Consider the following 18,722-nt stretch of genomic DNA (forward strand, 5'->3'; position numbering starts at 1 on the left):
TATCTATAGATTATAGAGCAGAGTCTTGTAACATTTATTATGACTTGTATTGGAATCTATGTGTTTCACTATGAGTCTGTTTGACTTTTCTACATTGGAGGTTGAGTAAATGAAGCCGGCTGAGGAAGTATCTTCACAGTTGTACATAATATACTATATTCACACGTTTGCTCATCTAACACTGGTCTAGTGGTGACTGGAGATGCTGCTGGGATTAATTGGCCTCTCGGTCTGTGAATCTGAAAGACTGCAGCGGTGCGTTTTGAGTTAATGACAGAAAGAGTCGCTGCTCAGCAACAATCAAACACCAAAAGTGCAAACTAATAACGGAGTGATACAAATTACAGGGTTGGGATGAAACAGGCCGTTACGAAGGTAATTGCATGTTGTTCCTCTCATTTTGGATCGTGCCACCAACTCGCTGACTCATCGTGGAGACTCCGTGCGTGTGAGCGCTAAAGCGAGCAATGGGATCATCTCCCAGAATTTCTGTATATCACATCTTTGAGCTTCTCTCTCTGAGAGTCAACACACAGATTAACTGAACTGCCTCCTTCAAATCCTCACCAAGAGGGATTCTACTGTTTGAAGTGGTCAGGCCATACAAGACTCTTGACCTTTTATCGGCTGCCTGGAGCCGGCCGGGCTGTGCTGACGCAGCGTTCACACAGCGAGCGGCTCGGTTGAAGAGTTTCCCAGCGCTTGCAGGTTGCGCTTGAACTGACAGACACCGAGAGCGGGCGGCTTTTTGTTTATTAATGCAGCAAATATCACGTGAGTCCCCGCTGCTTTGCGACAGTGTTAATGTACATCACCATTTTAAACATATAGTGTTGTACATCCGATTATTTCGGTCGCAGAGGTAATTGCTGCAATGAGCAGGCGCGTCGGACAGGTTGAAAACAAACCCCAGGATTCACAGATACAGAATGTTGGTCGTAGTTGGAGGGCATTGATTCAGAATGAGACCCAGGTGTTTCTCCACAAGTCGGTTTGGCTTCAAAATAGCATCAATCGTTCGTTTTCTGCCAACACCGGTCAGCATGCGCACCTTCCAAACAGCAGGTAGCATCAAAACCCTAACAACGCGTTATCAGACATGCAGTTAGTCCCGGAGGTCCGAGAGACACCTGCTCAGGTAGGTTTCCATCAGTCCATGTGCATGCGCCATTGTTAGACTACAGCTCTGCTGTCTATTGGACTCTTCTTTTGAAAAAACAGCCAGATCAGGCATTCATCACCAAGGAGCGTGAGCCTCAAACACATTCTCTGGATAATAACTATGTCTAAAACGGACTAAACGCAGGGTAAAAAATCACTTTCATCACGGAGGAAATCTGCAGCGTGGTCATGATCGTGTTTGCTTTTGTCTCGGACACGTGAAAATCTATTTTGGTTCTTCTTCATGTAGATCCTGGTGCGTCCATCTTGTAGCTACCACTCCAGGAAAATTGTACTAAAGTACTCACTCCGTAAACAACTACAATCAGACTGGATGGAATGTAATCACAGTTCTGTATGCGCACACACACACACACACACACACACACACACACACACACACACACACACACACACTGGGCTAAGTCTAACACAAGCACCTGAGGATTGTTACTCGTGTTCCTCAAATTGTGGAGTCCATAACTCTTGATGTGGCAGTTAAATGATGAGTACACGAATTAAGAAGATGCATGTTTTTGCATGTTGAAAAATGTATGTTGCATAATATTTCAGAGTAATGCAGGGTATGAATAAATGCATTGTGGGCGCTAATACTTCTAATAACACCACTGGGACAACTGGAACGAGAAACAAGACACAGATAAACCAGTGTCTGCATTAATATTTCATATCTACAGCAAACAGTTTAAAACCCAAAACCGACAAACTAAGCCTCATCTAATGAACTACATACACGTTCAACACAATGCAGGTTAAATTAGTATAAGCGCCATTTGATTCCCTGATGAAAAAAAAAAATTCTCATTATCATTATCAATGTGACCTGATTTAATATTCCTACTTTTCTTATTAAAATCAAGGGGAAGCATGCAGATGTTGGCCCAGACAAATGGAACATGGCGCTTTTAGTCGGTGTGGCTCGTAGTGGAGCTGGGCCCGGGGCTAGCTCTGTACAGTGCCGTGTGGGGTGTCATTGTCTGACAACTTTAATCTGGAATTGGCTGCTGAAACGCGGACGGCCGAGGGCAGCAGTCTAGTGCCCTCAGTGCCAAAGGCTAAACATGTTTCTGGTCACCGTTAAAGCTGGAAAATATCAAAGCTGCAGGACGCCCTCACGAGACACGACAACAGACGCTGGATGTGTTTTATCGCGTGTCTCTAGCCTCCTTCAGCCTTATTAGCATGTTTGACGGTCTCCGGATTTGTTTCCCAACCATCTCAACCGGACTCGGACCGGGTGATTGGGAGGAAGGACGGCGTCAGACAGCCGCTGCGTTTTAAATGGCTGTCGCTGAACTTTTATTTCAAGTGTGAAACGTGTCCCTCGCATGACAAAACACAAGGCAGCACCTTCATTTTGCCTGTGTGATATTTTTAGTTTTATTCTGAAATTATACTAAAGCCTCTTGTTGTGGGAAATTAGGTATAGTATGTTTAAAAAAATTGAATTTTAAAGCTAAACAACACATCTCCAGTCGTGAGATGTGTTAATGGAATCAAATTGTACTGGAGCTGTTCTGGTTTTGTACCCAGAGAATATCACACCAATGAAGCCCTGATTTATTCCTCCCCCTGACCATACGAGACATTGAGTTTCCTGGGCTAGATTGATGCGGCCATCCCCGGTTTCCCAGCACTGCTGCTCATATTGCTTGGGAGATTGGAAACATGCGGCGTTCAAAGCTTTGCTGAATGCTAACAGAGCTTGGAGGCCGGGCGTCAGACGTGCTGGGTGCCGCTGACGTCTGTTTGATAGTCTGATTGGCCGCTAACTTCTGTTTATTGGATAAGTGGACGGCGATCGCGCCTCTGCACACGCGTAGACTCGTTTGTGACGGACAAAAGACAACGAAGTGACGGATTTAGGCGTTTGGAGGAAATGTATTAAGTGCAGCGCAGCCTGGCAATTATACATGACTCCCACCATCTCTGTGGATGTGCCATTATCATAATGTGTGTTTCGCTTGGCAGCGTTGGACCGTCAGCGACAATTACACGTATCGCACTAAAAAGCTTCCTTTTGAGAACTGAGAGGAAGCAGAAAACTGATCAGGTCGGTTGGGAAGTATCTATAGCTCACGTCTATATGTCATACGTCATGTCTGTGCTTCATCCATACAACACTGAGCCAGTTAAATGACACCTTGTATTATGTGCTCTGTACAGAAGCGCTGCTGAGAGACAGACGTGTAACTGCGTCTGACTTCTGACTGGCACCGTTCGTTTTTTATGGAAATGGGTTTCAGCGCCCGCTCAGTCCGGCGCCCGACGCGTGCACTTTACTGTAGTTGGAGCGAAAAAAGGCCCGATCGCAACGAGCAGAGGCGTTTTTCCGACGCGTGACGATCCCCAACATCAAGAGGTGATGAAACCGTGACCTGCTCCTTTGTAGTAGCTGAAGCCGACGACTCCGGCGAGAATCATCCGTCACGAGCGGCAGGACGTCTCTTGATTTGTAGACTTGCGTCATGTTTTCCCAGAAGGATTGAGTCTAAAAATAAAAAAGCAGACGTAGAATAAAAGCTTCACAATGAGAGAATTGAGGTTTTTTTAACCTTCATTAGAGCGAAAATAGTTAAACATCTGGATGGATGCTTCATAATTTCCACGTTAGGTTTTAGTTATTATAATAATGAGCAAAATGTAACTAAATCATCCTAAAAATACTTAATCCATAAATAATCTTCCCTGTATTATATGAAAGATATAACTTTATACCGGAGGATTTATCTGCGCGTGAAGCTCGTCCCGTGATGAGACTTGTGGTGAGCTCATCCTTTCCTCCTCCGCCTCCGACACGTCTCCCACCCAGGATTAAAAGCAGCCGTCGTCCAAGGAGCCTTTCTGCGGCACCTCTGACTGCGGCCGTGGCGCGTGGCTGCTGTTGTCCATTAATTAGCGCCCCCCCACACACCCCCTGCTGCCTCTTCCGCGGTGTCGGACTTGTTTGTTTAGCACAGCGGGGGGGAATTAAACGGCTGACGAGGCGTCCGGCCGGCGTTTGAAGCCGCCCCTGGAACGCGACTTCCTCCCGCCGTCCTGCGGCCTCCTTGTAACCTTCAGTGGACGCCTTGGAAAGCATTTTGTAGTAAGTTGCCGCATTACCATAAGCAGATGCTCACTTCGCCGCCCACCTCTGTGCATCTTTGAAAACAGAGACTCGCCGTTGAATATTAAAGACGGCCAGGTTCATTTATTTGGGGCCGTGTTCGGGCCACAGAGGGACGGTGATTTGAATCTCGTTTGTTAAGCTGTCTTTCCCTATCTGTCAGCATCAGAGGATGCAATTTCTCCCTTCCCACCGCATCCTCCGCGTCTCCTAAATGGCAGGGATATTTAGAGGTGCTTGACAACTGAGGCATGCAAATTAGCAGTTGATGTTTCAGTTGCGTTCGCTTCCCAGCCCCGTCTCCAGCCCAGAGTCGGTCCTTTTAGCCTTTCAGACAAGATGCATTTGTGATGCTATTTTCGTAGCTGCGTAGGAGGAGAGTGTGAGACGACGTAAGGCGACTTCACCCATAAAGTTTTTTTCCTTTAAATAAACTGAAAACATCTGTTCCAAAAGCCCTGCATCTTTCAGAGACATACATTCTTAACGTCGCACTGTAAGCAGAACTCATTAAACTCAGATTTAATTAAACTAATTTTAAAACTAATGTCCAATTACCCCCAACACTGTTAGTAAGTTGTATCACAGTCACCTACCTGTGTGTCAGCACTCATATTTATTAGTGGCGATACTGGGGCACGGTGATGCTTTTTCTAACTCAAAATTAATGAAGCTGGGCTTCAGAGACTCGACGAGCTGATCACGTCCTCCGACAGCATCACGGGCCACAAACTGGGCGCACGACGCCAGTCTAGAGTTACACAGTGTCTGGATGAGATGCTGTAGGTGGGAGTCTGAGATGACAGCGTGTTGTTTCCCTGTGTCTCGTCCTTGACTTCCTCCTCCTTTCTGCACTGTGCTGTGCGTTACTCAGCTCCCGCCCTGAAGTCAACTCCCCGTGTGATCGACTCTGGACATCGGGGGACGTGAGGTCCACGTGATGCTGAATCACCGGCGCACGTGTCCTGTTGTTTGTCTCAAGCCACAGAACGGCCATCTGGAAAGAAACAAATGTCACATAGTTGGATTCGGGCATAAGGGACCACTTGTGGACACTTCCGCCACGCGGGTTGTGTGTATTGGGTGTATTAGCATGAGCTGGTGGTTCTGGATGCGGTGGTGCGTCTTATTGCCGTGGGAGCAGTTAGTTGATTTCCCAAACTGTTGTTTGGCTTTGTCTGTCGGAGTGTGTGTGCGCTCTGGTCTTTCTCTACATAAAGGTGCTGTTGACTGACATCGCTATCAGCCATAACTGGCAGCCTGCCAAGCTCCGGTTCTCTAACAATCATTGGAAGCCAAACACACCGGAGTCGCACCTTGAGCCCCAACAATAGATACGACCCTAAAGCAAAGTCGAAGACGTTATTACTTTATTTTTTTTTATTTTTTTTTTTTTTCAAATCAAAGTAGCACAGAGCTAGAAAGAATCAATTTTTCATTCTTCAGGCAGAGATATTGTTTGTGAAACAAGGAAGTGCAGCAATCTAAGTGGCGGCTGATGACTGATGATGGCCGTGACCAATTTTTCTCAGCCCACAGGAGCAGTTTCCCCCCGGTCGCTCGCTCGCTCGCTATTTATGCCCATGGACACGCATTAAGACGTTTGGCCACCGCTCGCTAAAAGCTTACAACAAAGTAAATCTCCGCGTTCCATTGTCTCACACTGCTGTTCAGGTCATGACGGGGCAGAGTTTTGAAAATCCCAACAGGTCAAGACAATTACTGTAAAATAAATGAAATAAAACGACTGAATAAATGAACTCTGCACTAATTGAACCTTGTGTTTGTGTTTGCGTTCTGCAGTGGTGAGTCAGAACCTGGCCACAGACAATGTGTCGGTGGTGGAGGGCGAGATGGCCATCATCAGCTGTCGGGTGAAGAACAACGACGACTCCGTGATCCAGCTGCTCAACCCCAACAGACAGACCATCTACTTCAGAGACATGAGGCGTAAGTATCACACGCCGCCGCCTGTTTAATTGAGCCGCGATTCTGTCGGCGCCGACTGTGTTTTTCACGTGAGTCAATTTGCCTGTTTTGATGGGAGGGAAAACAGCTGACAGGGAGCTTTCACTTCCCCACATTTATCCAACGCCGCCGCGTTCGCGGGCACATTTCGATGCTGAAATAGAGCGAAGACGGCTTTTGTTATTCATCAGTAAACAGTCCGTTTCCACTTTCGGGACTGGCTCGTGTTGTTTGGCTGTATAGAGAACAGAGGCGGTAGCTGGTGGCAGGCGGCGTCTGCGAGGAAGATCTCCCCGCGCTGCCATGTCTTAATGTGATTGATATCCGATGTGGTTAATTATAGTTCAAAGCGGTTTGATGTGATCAGATGACATGGGAATCAATCTCAGTGATGCATTTATTTATGTCAGTGTCTCCGCTTCATTTAGCACGCAGCTGTAAAATTAGACAGACGTGTGACATATCGTTTAGATTTTATAAATTTTAGCTAAATTGGAATTGGTCGAAAAAAAAAACAGACACACTCTCACACACACGATGAAATGTGTGATTCAACCCAAGCACATGGCTGGTTAGCCTGATAACGTGGCTGACCATTGGCAGGATTGGTGGGCTCGTTGTCGTGGCAACACATCCACCAGCTCAAACCCACCGGGAAGCGCGTTTGTTTTCAGGCTGAATCAGTAAATTCACATGAAATGTTTATGTATGAGGGATTTAAACTTCATTGTGTTTCTTGGGCAGAATTCACATTTCATTATGAAACCAGCAAAGTGGTTAAAATTGGACCCGCGGTGTCACTGACCTTTTAGTGTTTTTCTAGTCCTGTCCAATTATCACATCTCTAATTAACAACATTCGTTTGGACTATATGCTTTGTTTTACCCATTTCTACTTTAATTTCTTCTTTGAGTTTTTGTTCCCTGAGTGTGAAAAGCATTGTCCTCAGTGTAACATAATGTGGACCTGTGAAACGGAGGCATTATACTGCAAAGGCCAGATATGTGGATGTTCTTGTGAAAAAGAATATTCCTACCTGTTCATTAATTACCTCCTCATGAATACTACTGTATGAGTCAGAGTCCAGTGCTTTCTGTGTGGAACTTGTTTGGATGTCACATTTACAGGATTTAAACAAGAGGAGGCTACAATTCAACCGTTCAAAGTGATATTTGTTGAAATCATGCTTAAAAAGCAGAAAGAGGTCACAGAGCAGCTGGAACCAAAGGACAGAGATGTAATGTCGCGTATTCTTCATAACACTGTGTAATCACTTGTAAACCGCGGTCGATTAATCAAACTCCTTGAGTTAATGTCTAAACAAAGACATGATTTGATTTTAATTTAAACGAACAAAACTGAATCAGGAGCCTCCCCACTGACATGAAGTGCTGCTGCAGCGGCTGAATTCAACAGGCTGGTATCAGCCGAGCCCAGAGTGGTGTTTAACTGAACTCCCACACGCTGACGTGGAGCAAAAGCCTTTTCCTCTACGTCTAGTGGCAAAGCACAAAGACACTTTGAGCTCAGAAAGAAAGAGAGGCTCCGCTTTTTTATTAGTAATTTTAATTACATTTTAATATGCCCGGTTACCATTGAATGAATGTTTGTTTTAAATAAAAAAAAATACATTATTAGGAATTATAACACTCCATGAGTAAGAATAACCAGAGGTGTCGGTCAAGTAGGCGTCGTCTGTTGTTTTATATTTGCTGGTTCGATAAAAAAAAAAGCCCATTTTAAAGTTAAAGCAGCTCAGCACAATCATATTATAATAGATAGTGTTCACAAACAGCCACCAGTTCTTTTTCAGATTTTTCTCATTGTTTTTCCCAACTCAACTTAATGTAATATTCAAATGCCACATGTTCAGCGTTGTTGGTTCTAGCTGGCCCTTTTTCTGCCTTGCAGCGGATTTTTCTGTACGTTCTGACCTTTCGCTGGGTTTAGACTCCAGGCACCAGCGCTCCAACACGCTGCACGTATGTACGGACTAATACAACACGTGTTACGCGGTGACGAACCCCCCTCTCCGCCCTCGGCCTCCCTCCTCACCGGCGTCCACCGTCTCACAAACGCGCTTTCTGCGCTCCGCACAAGGGCACGCCGGCAGAGAGCCCTCTTGCTTATATTAAACTGGTCTGGATTTTCACCCGCCGCCGCGCCCACGCAGCGGTGAGCCGACTCCCACACGCTGGCTGTCAAGGGCGAGGCGGTCCTCTTTAAGGGGGGCTCCTTGATCTCCCGCGATCCCTCCCAGGCACCTCTATGACACGGCCTCCGCCGGGCGGGCGCCGAACAACACTGCCCCCCTCCGCATATCGCGTCCGCCATCTCCGTCTGAATCCACAGCGGTGGATTATGTTTGTGAGGGTGAGATGGAGGGCGGGAGGGTAAGGAGACAGGGAAGGAGGCGGCTTTGAAGCCCGTCGCGGCCCTTTTGCAAGGCCTCCAGGCTGTTGGTCATCCTCCTGTTATCCATTCTGTGAGGAATTTATTTTTATTTAGGTTAAATTGATTCACGCTAACCCTGCTTCTTATGCTGGTGCATATTTATCTGGTGATATACTGTACAGTATGTTGCAAAAGACTCCTTTTTGAATAAGTCTAGTTGCATCAACATGCACACAAACCCTCCTCCCATTTGCATTGTTACTCCCTGGCTCCTCACTCATGGCTGTGGACCAGTCGATCAACAAGTAGCCGCCCGTCAGCTCCGCAGAGTTGAAAATCCGAGAGGCCTGTGGGCAAACGTCTTTTCCCATAATTCATTAAGTCCTCTCTCCCTGGTAAACAACCGCGTCTTCCAAACATCTCGACTCACAGCCGCGATGTTGAGTTTGCTACTTTACGGCTCGGGTTGAGCTCTCCTCTGCTGCTGCATTCCCAGAGCCCAAGCTGAGGAAACCTCTGACATGACCGGAGGCCATCTTAACAGACTTGACAAAGTGATAATAGTGCTAATAAGCCTGCGGAAACTTTGGCTCCTCCAAGTCAGCAGTTTTATGAGCACTTCCTATAAGGCGTAAACAGATTTGTAAAGTTGGCCGGCTGCTCCTCGAGGTCTTGCTTCAGAGCTTTTTAGTGCTGATTTAATGTCCTACGCTCTCCTAAATAAACAGTAGACAGATATACTGTGAGATATACAGAGCCGTGGATCATACAGTTTGTTATAAATAATCACAATCATTTTTTGAGATATTGATTGGTTGCTTCTGGTATTATCACCTGTGTATAAGCTAATGCTGCCATTAAAACTGCAGATATTGTTGCTTTTATCATCCACATGAAAGCGCGGCGCCTCTGACATCGCTCCCCGAAGGGAAAGAGAGCGCCTTCGTCTTCAAATACGCACCTACACGGTCACTTGTATGAAACGCTGAGAGGAGCACTCTGCAGCGCCGCCCTTGTTCTCCCGATGAGGCGGAGAAGGGTTTTAGCTCCTTTAGCGGCGGGAGATGTTTTCACCGAAGGCCAGCGAGGTTCAGGGTAACGGCTCTATGTGAAAACAGCTTTATGATGCAGCAGCAAGCGCGGAAAAAAATATGTATGTAATATTTCTGCACGAAGGACACAATTGAAAGGAGACGGGATAATGGAGATGACCTGTTTTTTTTTTTTTTTTTGGTGATGAATAGAAATTTTTGAGAAAATGTCACATCTGGTGCTTCCTTGATTATATTACTTGGAAACATTCAAATTTAAAAGAAGTTATTTTTCAGAATGGGCCAAAAAAATATACAAGGACTGCTTGAATGTGTGTTAGGTGAGGGTCAGTGACTGCGTATAGTGTTTTGGTGAATATAATGAGTAGGCAGCAGCCTCACCGATGTAACTGAATGCAGTACTTTTACAGCCAATAGTAACAAAAGGTCCTCTTAAGGCCCCACATAGTGAGGTTAAGGCCTCGCAGAATTATATGAGCAACATTTAACACTATGGAGTTAGGCAACAGCTTCCCTTGAGCAAAGCAACTGCGCTCCACCAAGACATCTGGAGAACACATACACATACACATACACACAGTGTGATGCTGCTTGCTTATTAAGTAAGAAGGATTTTCAGCCCCATCCTGGATTTTACACAGAGAGCCAATATGGAGAAGCTAATATAGGATAAATATGATCTCTCTGGCCAATTCCAGACAGATCTCTGGCTGCAGCATCTGTTAGTAGAACATCCTATTAGTAAGGACTCACAATGGTCCTACTACTGCAGCCTTTAAATGATTTAAGCCCCTAAATAGAAACACTCATAGGAGCGTACAGTATGTCTGCACATTTTACAAACGAGGAAACAAATACAAAAAGAAAAACAGCAAAGGCACTAAATGTTCCTGTAGGTTCAACAGAACACATGATGTGAAAATTGCTGCACACACCTGACACTGCTGGAGTCGTATGAACAGGAGGAGTTTGAGCAGCGGAGTTGGAGAGAGAAAATAAGCATTGAGGGCTCACAGCTGCTGAAGCGAGGCTTAATATTCTTATATTCTGGCTTTAGATGGTGACTAAGCTGCGATTTGGAAGCCTGGACTTTAGCAGGAATGGGGAGGAGGATGGTTGTAAGAATGTAATTACCCCCGCTCCACCCCGGCTCACCCACTCTGACACCCAATAATAAAACTTTGATGTGCTCCTCTCAAAAAATAGCGGCAGCCACTAATCACAATTGATTGCAGCCACTTAGGCGAGGCACACTCATCATCTCCTGTTCTTTCTGGATGAGGCTCTTTGCTGAGACCGGAATAAAAAAAATAAAAAAAAGAAGGAATGAAAATATTCAGATGAAATGCAGAGAAGGAACGAAGACGATTCGAGGACGGGAGATAAAAAAGTGAGATGAATCAAAACCGTGCAGTCAGTGGAGAAACAAGCGGCGAGAAAGCCATTAGAGGACGTATTGATCCTGGTTCTCCTGCGTTTTAGTTCCTGGTCATGTGTTCACACAGAAGTCTGTTTTGTTGTAATGCCGGTTGTGGCCACAGGGCTTTGTGACGCCCAGATGTTCTTGTCCACATGTCAAAGTGTCCTTGAGAAAAATACTAGACCCCGGCTGACGAGTGGCCAGTGCTTTGCATAGCAACACTTCACCTCTCGGTGTGTGTGTGTGTGGGCGAATATGAAAGCACTGCTCACACGGAGAAGCGCTTTCTGCTGTATATGAAGGACATGGTTCTATAATTACAGGATGTAATGGAAACATTAAAGAATAGGTCCAGGTTCAGATTCTGTAGAATAAAAGTAAGACTCATAAACAATGTGTAGCCGAGCTAAAGGTATGTAGAGTCAAGCGTCTACCTGATCCCCAGCTGGTCCCTTGACCTCTAACCCAACATGGAGGCTGCACCGCGCTAATGTCTCACCACTCGCTGCTTGCTCTGCTGTTTATTGTTGACACCGACGCTCGTTCTCTCACGGCGAGAGGAGAGCGGGGCACGTTCGCAGGTTTATTAGCATAAACGCACGCAGAACAATAGGCGTCATTAAAGTTGGCCCTGCCGCTTAATAGCCGTAATCAGCGCGGCCGGCGAGGCTGCGCTTGAGTTTACAGGGAGCAGAAGTTGGACTTTTCCCTTCGTCAGCTCCCTCGGCGACTCTCCTTGGCTGCTCTTCAGCTGAGCTCCACTCTACTGTCTTATCACTGCTTTTAAATTAGCTCCGTCACCATCAGCTGTAAAAAAAAAAAAAAAAAGTAATAAATAAAAAAATGGACGCATGCGATAATTTACAGCCTTTCAGAGTTCAGACGGGGCTTTGTTATTTAAAGACCCGGCTGTCTCACCTTTGTCAGACGTCTGTGACGTCCTTCTGGCGTTATCAGATTTCATAGAACACGAGGAGGAGAGCGGGACAAAAAGAGCATGCAGCTAAAGGTCACCGCGCTTTGGAACACAGAAGTAAAATATGTGCTCCAGCGGGTGGTGACATAATATTAGAATAATTGTCGACAGCATTGTCTGACTCACCTTTCCTCTGCACATTTCATGCCACCGTGCTCTACCCCGCTGTGTTAACCAGGCTGTGCTTCGAGCTCTCGTTGAGCTCGGTGTTATTCAGAGCCTCCGGCACGACGGTGTCCTTGCCACCGCGTGTCTCTTCACCGTGTTTATGCATGTGAAAACCCAACTCACCGCTTTCAACCTCTGCAAACGCGTGTGGAAGGTAACGACGCTGGTCAAGTTATGAAAAGATGAACTATCTTCACAAATGTTATCTTATATTGTACAAACATGACTTTTTTCTCCTTTAGAGATGCAGGAGTGTGATATTTTCTCTGACTCATTATAGCTGAAAAAATTTGAAGCAATTTTCCATTAAAGCAATAGCAGCTCATCATCAGCTTCTATAGATGATACAAACAAAACAAAGAAGCAGTATTCTAGTTAGGAGTACAGTCACATGGTGATTGACAAAGTGCAGCCTTAATGGTGGAATCTGTGTTCATTGGTTGACCTTTGTGCTTCCTTTCCATCTCTCCTTTAAGGCTTTACAGCCTTATGGGATGTTTAAAAAGAGAGATTGAATTAGCCTGTGTGCGTTACCCGTTTCTCCCAAATCCACCTCAGATCCTTTCTGACTGAGTTCAAATTACGGTCCAGGAAACTAAACTCCCAGCTTACTGTAAAAAGACTTCCTTCTCCTGTTTTTAATAACGGAAGAGCCCCATCCACTATTTTGTTTGCATTTGATTAAGCAGATGCTTATACCGCTGCCAGCGCCCTTATGGATGCTATTTACCCAAGTGCTCTTACCACATTTCTCTTTAACGATGACAGTAAAAAGATAGTACTGTAGGAATATTTCCTCCGTCGGAGCGTCGCTGCCTCCGTGAGCAGATTGATGCCTTTCCTCGGTGCATCTGCATGCGGCAGCGTCAGTATTTACGGATCTGGCAACATTTAATATTCAATTAAATCACGAGGATTAGAGGCTGACCTCTCGATTTAATGAGGCCTAACCAGACTTTTGAATGAGAGCCGCTAATTAGGGTCAAATTACTCATATGTCACAACAAGGGCTTCGTTGTGCCCAGAAAAAAAGGAAACTAAGAGTTATTGTTCTAAGTGACCAGATAATAAGATAAACAGGGGTGTGGACCAATGTATTTGGGCTAAATAAGCGAGTAGATGCGCTGTATGTTAACATTGATCTTTTAAATGTCCTTAATGTGGTGACAAAAGGCCTCATCTCCACTCAGCCTCATGATACCACTTAAAAAGTGTCTGATGGTCTTGTTTAATGATGCACAAAATCAATTGAGGTGATTTGTATTCCCGCTTCCTCCTGATTCTTTTTGCCTCAGACTTGTGTGACATCCATAAGACACATTAGAAGCTGTGCGAATCGGCTTTTAATCACCGGTTCATACTCCTAGTCTTTTTCTTTTGTTATTAATTATTCCCAGCGGTAATAATACATCTGTCAGGTGTTTCTATCAGCATCACGTTGTTTTGAGGTGCCCTGTATCAGACAACCCCATCTGTATCTATATACAGGATCTATATAAAGAGAGCGCAAAGTGCAAAGATCCCGGAGTCGCTGTCAATCAGAGCAGAATTTAGCGGCACGTTGAATGAGGATGGAGACGGGTGAGCTTTCATCTTAACCACATGTTGTCTTTTCACATTACGGCTGATAGCGCTCTTATAGGTTTGAAAGCGAGGTTAGGAGAGATGAAAGTGTCGGCGGAGGCGATTTATGGATCCGTGCTCAGTTCAGCTGTGGGCCAGCGAAAGGACAGCTGACAGGAAAGTCTCTGCGGAGACAAACCATGTTGCTCCCATGTGCTCCGTCTGTGTCGCACTACTGTTTAAACAGGAGGCAATTACAAAAGTGTGAATTGTTTTTTCCTTTTTGTTTTTTTTTTTCCTTCCCGAGCTTTAATTTCTCGCCTTTGTTGTTGCTGCATGCTGCGTTACATCACTGCGCACAGTGATTGTTGAGTAATTAGTCTGACTTTTTTCTTCCCCCTCTCTCTCGCTGGAAAGTTCTTTGAAGCGCGTCTGAAGTTGTGATGGACTCGAAGTCAAAGTGACTAACAGCATATTAGTCGGGGAATCTATGAAAAATTCAAGAAATGCCTCACACTTGAACGCAGGACGGTTGCAGGGCTCCTGGGTTCCAGCTAATGATATATGATCTTCCAGCACCTCGTTTCCCAACACGTACCCATGTGTGTGTGTGTGTGTGTGTGTGTTTCCTCTCCCACAGCACTGAAAGACGCCCGCTTTCAGCTGGTGAACTTCTCCGAGAACGAGCTGCGGGTGTCACTGTCGAACGTCTCGCTGTCAGACGAGGGTCGATATGTTTGCCAGCTCTACACGGACCCCCCGCAGGAGGCCTACGCTGACATCACTGTGCTAAGTACGACGCCGGCGCCCTGTCACATCTCACACACAGTAGCCGTGTAGCCCGCTAGTCCTAATTTAAACAGCAGCAGACACTTGGCGTCGCGGCTGCAGCGTCGTGTGTCATTTCACAGCGTCGAGTCTCCAGCTAGCGATGCGGTTGGAGCATCTAGTTTACATCCGCGCTTCCTCATTCACTGCAAATGACTATTAACTCAGCGGAACAGGTGCATCGCAGCCATTGGAAAGCATTAAACCATCGTCTGCACCCCTTCTTCCTGTCATGTGACCCACTTTTAAAGCCATCTGTCCCGCTCGAGACCTGTTTTCCCACCGTGCAGACATAAGTGTGTGGAATCACTGTGGCGGTGTTTACTGAGCGCGCTCTGTGTGTCCCGCCGCAGTTCCTCCAGGTAACCCCATCATCGAGGCGCGGGATGAGGTCCTGAGCGAGGGCAACGAGACAGAGATGACCTGCACCGCCATGAGCAGCAAGCCGGCCGCCGCCATCAGATGGATGAAGGGAGATAAGGAGCTCCCAGGTAGGTGCGCGTCGCACGGGCACCAGGGGATCCCGGCCGCGAACCGTGACATTCTCCTCTCGCAGCGGCTGCAGAAAATGGGAGCCGGCCGCTTTTGTGGCGTCCGCGCGTTTGTCTGCTATTCCGATCGGTTCGCAGGATGCTTCTGTTTGACACGAGCACTGCATGAGGTCAAGGGGCCGCGAGGGGCCGCTCCTCGGAAGAAAGAACGTTCCTCTTGCCCTCGGTCCTTTTTATCCACACATAACATGCAGCGATTGTACATTTAGGCTCACTGGAATGAGACAAGGCCCAGTTCTCTAAGTGTTGACCCTGCCCATTTACTCACTCACTTAAATGCCACCTCCTTTTTAGAAATCCTAATGAAGCCCTAACGTCTTAACACCTCTTAACTCCACCGTTTTGAGCAGTGATTAAGAAACGAATCAGCTGCGCGTTCCAGGTGCAAGAAGTCAGAGCGCGGAGGATTTACTCGTCTTGACAAGACGTTGATGAGATGAAATCAGAGCTGGTGCCGTCGGGTTTGCAGCTTCCTAAGGCGGGATGCGATGCGGCGTCGTTTGCATCAATGCAACTCGCACTTACTGGATGGGACAAGATTTTGAATGGGGTCAAGGTCTGGTTTCTCGCTATGTATGAAAATGAATGCCTCATTCTTAACGGGGCCGAAGCCCCAGCGAAGCGAGGCTCCTTCTGAGACAAAGGACGCTCTTGTGTGGCTCCTGTTACTGGAACCTCCGCCTGTTTGATGTCTTCTGGCTACCTGGGCACCCACGGGCGCTTGGCACCGGAAAATACAGGCAAGGCACAGTTAAAGGTCAGGAAACAAAGTGGCGCTTATGCTGACCATGAAGAATTAGTATGCAGAAGCTTCTGCCCTGCTTCACTCTCAGCTCGCTCAGTCTCTCCATTTCACTTGAATAATCTATGTCAGCCGCTCTAAACAGAGACTTTATGGGATAAATACCTAAATGTAAATGCCCCAAGCCTCTTCATAGTGTTACTGTAGCAAATATACATTAATATATATTAATATGTTTTGTTTTTGAAGTAGGAGGCTCTCAACCTCCATGCATCATGCAGTCGGCCTCATCCATAGGGTTTTCTACTATCTGCAAAGACCTTTTTATTGCTCTGCATGATTTAATATCTATTTCTGTGGGTCCACACAGTCGGCCTGTTAAGTTAATTCCGCCGCTTTGCATGTGTGTGCGCATTTCAAGCCTGTATTCCACGTCTAAACTTCCTTGGCTCGTAATGCTCGCCGCTGTCGCCTTATGAATTAAGTTCTGCCGCGACTCTGGCCGGGTTCCATTAAAGCCGTGTGGATGTGCAGCGGTGGCCAGAGTCTTCTGGCGCCGCGACAGCTTTCATGCCCTCATCAAAGGTAGCTGAGCTTTAGAAGTCTAAGCAGAGCTCAGGGGTGAACAGACCCCTTGCCAGGCAGCTCCACCTTGGAGCCCAGACAGCAAGCTTTGTAAAGACTTTCAAACAAAGGTCCTAATCAGAAGCTGTGTAAAAGGCCCTTAGCAGCTTCACCTCTGCACTAGCGCCCATTAAACCCCTTAGTGAACTTTTCAAGGATGAGAATGTTTCAGTGTGCCAAGGTCAGGGGTTGGACTGCTGTAACAAACACATTGCCAACATCCCTGGATCCCCCGCTGCTTTTCCGTGTTGCTACAGGTTCAGCGAAAGGAAGGGGGATGATGAAATGCTGTCAAGTGCGAGCAATTGCAGCCGGGAATGCGTGTGGTTTGTGCAAATACACAGTTTGTGTCGCTGACACGGCAGCGGCGTTGTCAAAACGAAAGCCGCCGCTGCTGCTGAAGCTGAAAAATGATGAAGGACCGACTGCGGCAGCAAAATGAAAGATGGGGAGGGAAAGAACGTGTCGGGTTGTCAGAGTCCTGACACCGGGGCAGAATTACTTAAAGCGCCCTCGGCTGTGGCTCCTTGCCTGGCAGACCTATTCCTAATTAAATGTCCTCAGAATTTAACTTAATTACCTTACGGGATAATCAGGCTCCCTTAAATATCATTTAAAGGTTAGAATTGTCATGCTTGCCAATGTAAATCCAACCATCTCTACTAATATGCACAGACCCATTATCTAACTATTATCTTCCTTTCCTTTCATTTGCTCCTATTCTGTTGTTCGGTGATTTACGAACATGTTCCCCGACACGAATACATCCAGCTCTTAAGCGCACTGCACTGTACGCCGTGGTGAAAGTCGCAAATGGAGGGAGCGCAGGATCGTGCAGCGCGGGTCATTCCTGCCTCTAATAACCGTAACCGAGAGACAGGAAGAAGCTCGCGGTAGCAACAGGGACGGCAGCCAGTGGCCTGGAGTCCTGCAGAGCAACCGCCGGCTAACTTCAGCGCCTCAGCTCCAGCCGGCAGGATGGAAACTGAAACACAAGTGTGGGGATATGAAGACATTACTCGCGTCTTGCCGCAGCAGAAGACGCTTAAATGACAAAGAGGTGAAATGCAGAGGAGGCGCAATTGGACCAACTCACTGCATGCGTGGGGATGCACGACACAAAGTGCCACTCCAGCTTTTCTTTGACCTTCCACTACATTTCAGTGACATTCATCTCCACTGGCGTCACTCCAAAAGCAGTCTCTCACATTGTTCTTAGCGCTTAATGCAGCATGATGTTTTCCAACGCAGAGCTATTGCTAATTCATCAACTCACTTCACGTTTTGAGGGCTTTTCCAGCTCCGTTCTGTCAAACCAGGGCACCGGTGCAATCGGCAACCCGTGTTTTAAATCGCATTTTTACACCGCGCTGTACTGGCAAATGAAAAGGTGGGGAAACTACAGTTCAGCCCCTCAAAGAGCGTTTCAGTGTCATTAATGCACAATCACAATCGCAGCATTAAAGATTTGGAGCGAGCCTCTGCCCGGTCCTTCCTCTCCTCGCTTTGCCCAGAGCTTCTGCTAGTCGTCAGCATGAAATTGCGAGAAATGTGCATGCTGCATAATTTAATGTTCAAGCGGGGCGCCCGATTGGTCGAGAGCGGGGGCCTAGTCAATAAAAAAACACTTAGCGAGTGTCTATGCACTGCTGTGAGTCTGACTCAGAGTCCAGTTCAGCAGCATCTCTCCACATTAGGATCCGTTTCGGGCCTTATTGTAGTGGGAAGATATTAAAGCCATCATAGATTATAGATCTGGTAAACAGACTGTGTAACAAGGTGAGATTTGACGCTCTGAGCGCTGACTCTTCGGCTCCTGATGCGGCAGCGTCGGGCGCCGCCGGTGGCGTGAGTTCACATGAAACACACGGGGCCTCAGTTGTTTCGCCGCGCGCCGCCCTCCGGCGCAACTTGAGCCTCGACTTCAACGGGTTAATATTTGATGCGGCAAATTTGTGCTGTCAGAGGTCCATCGTGTGAGACAACTCCGTCTCCACCGCGGTGGAAGCGGCGCTCGCGCTCAGCTCGCAACAAATGCACAGCGGGGTCTGTTTGTTCCGTCTCTGCCTCGGAGTCATGTAAATGTGTGCGATCCGGTCGGTGGGAAGTCGAAGAGAGAGGTTGGACAAAAACGAGGCGTCCCAT

The 18,722-nt window shown here is 46.9% G+C and overlaps 1 protein-coding gene across 5 annotated transcripts in view; it reads left to right on the forward strand.

Moving 5' to 3' along the window:
- Positions 1 to 18,722, forward strand: part of cadm1a (cell adhesion molecule 1a) — a 217,164-nt gene that overhangs the window by 158,377 nt on the left and 40,065 nt on the right. For all 5 annotated transcript variants that reach the window (XM_029173251.3, XM_029173253.3, XM_029173254.3 and 2 more), the window contains 3 exons: positions 6,095 to 6,241; positions 14,473 to 14,625; positions 15,014 to 15,151. In XM_029173251.3, the coding sequence (XP_029029084.1) occupies positions 6,095 to 6,241; positions 14,473 to 14,625; positions 15,014 to 15,151 (438 nt within the window). The remainder of the gene's footprint in view (positions 1 to 6,094; positions 6,242 to 14,472; positions 14,626 to 15,013; positions 15,152 to 18,722) is intronic.

The sequence above is a fragment of the Betta splendens genome, chromosome 14 (assembly GCF_900634795.4).
Source record: "Betta splendens chromosome 14, fBetSpl5.4, whole genome shotgun sequence".
NCBI lineage: Eukaryota > Metazoa > Chordata > Actinopteri > Anabantiformes > Osphronemidae > Betta > Betta splendens.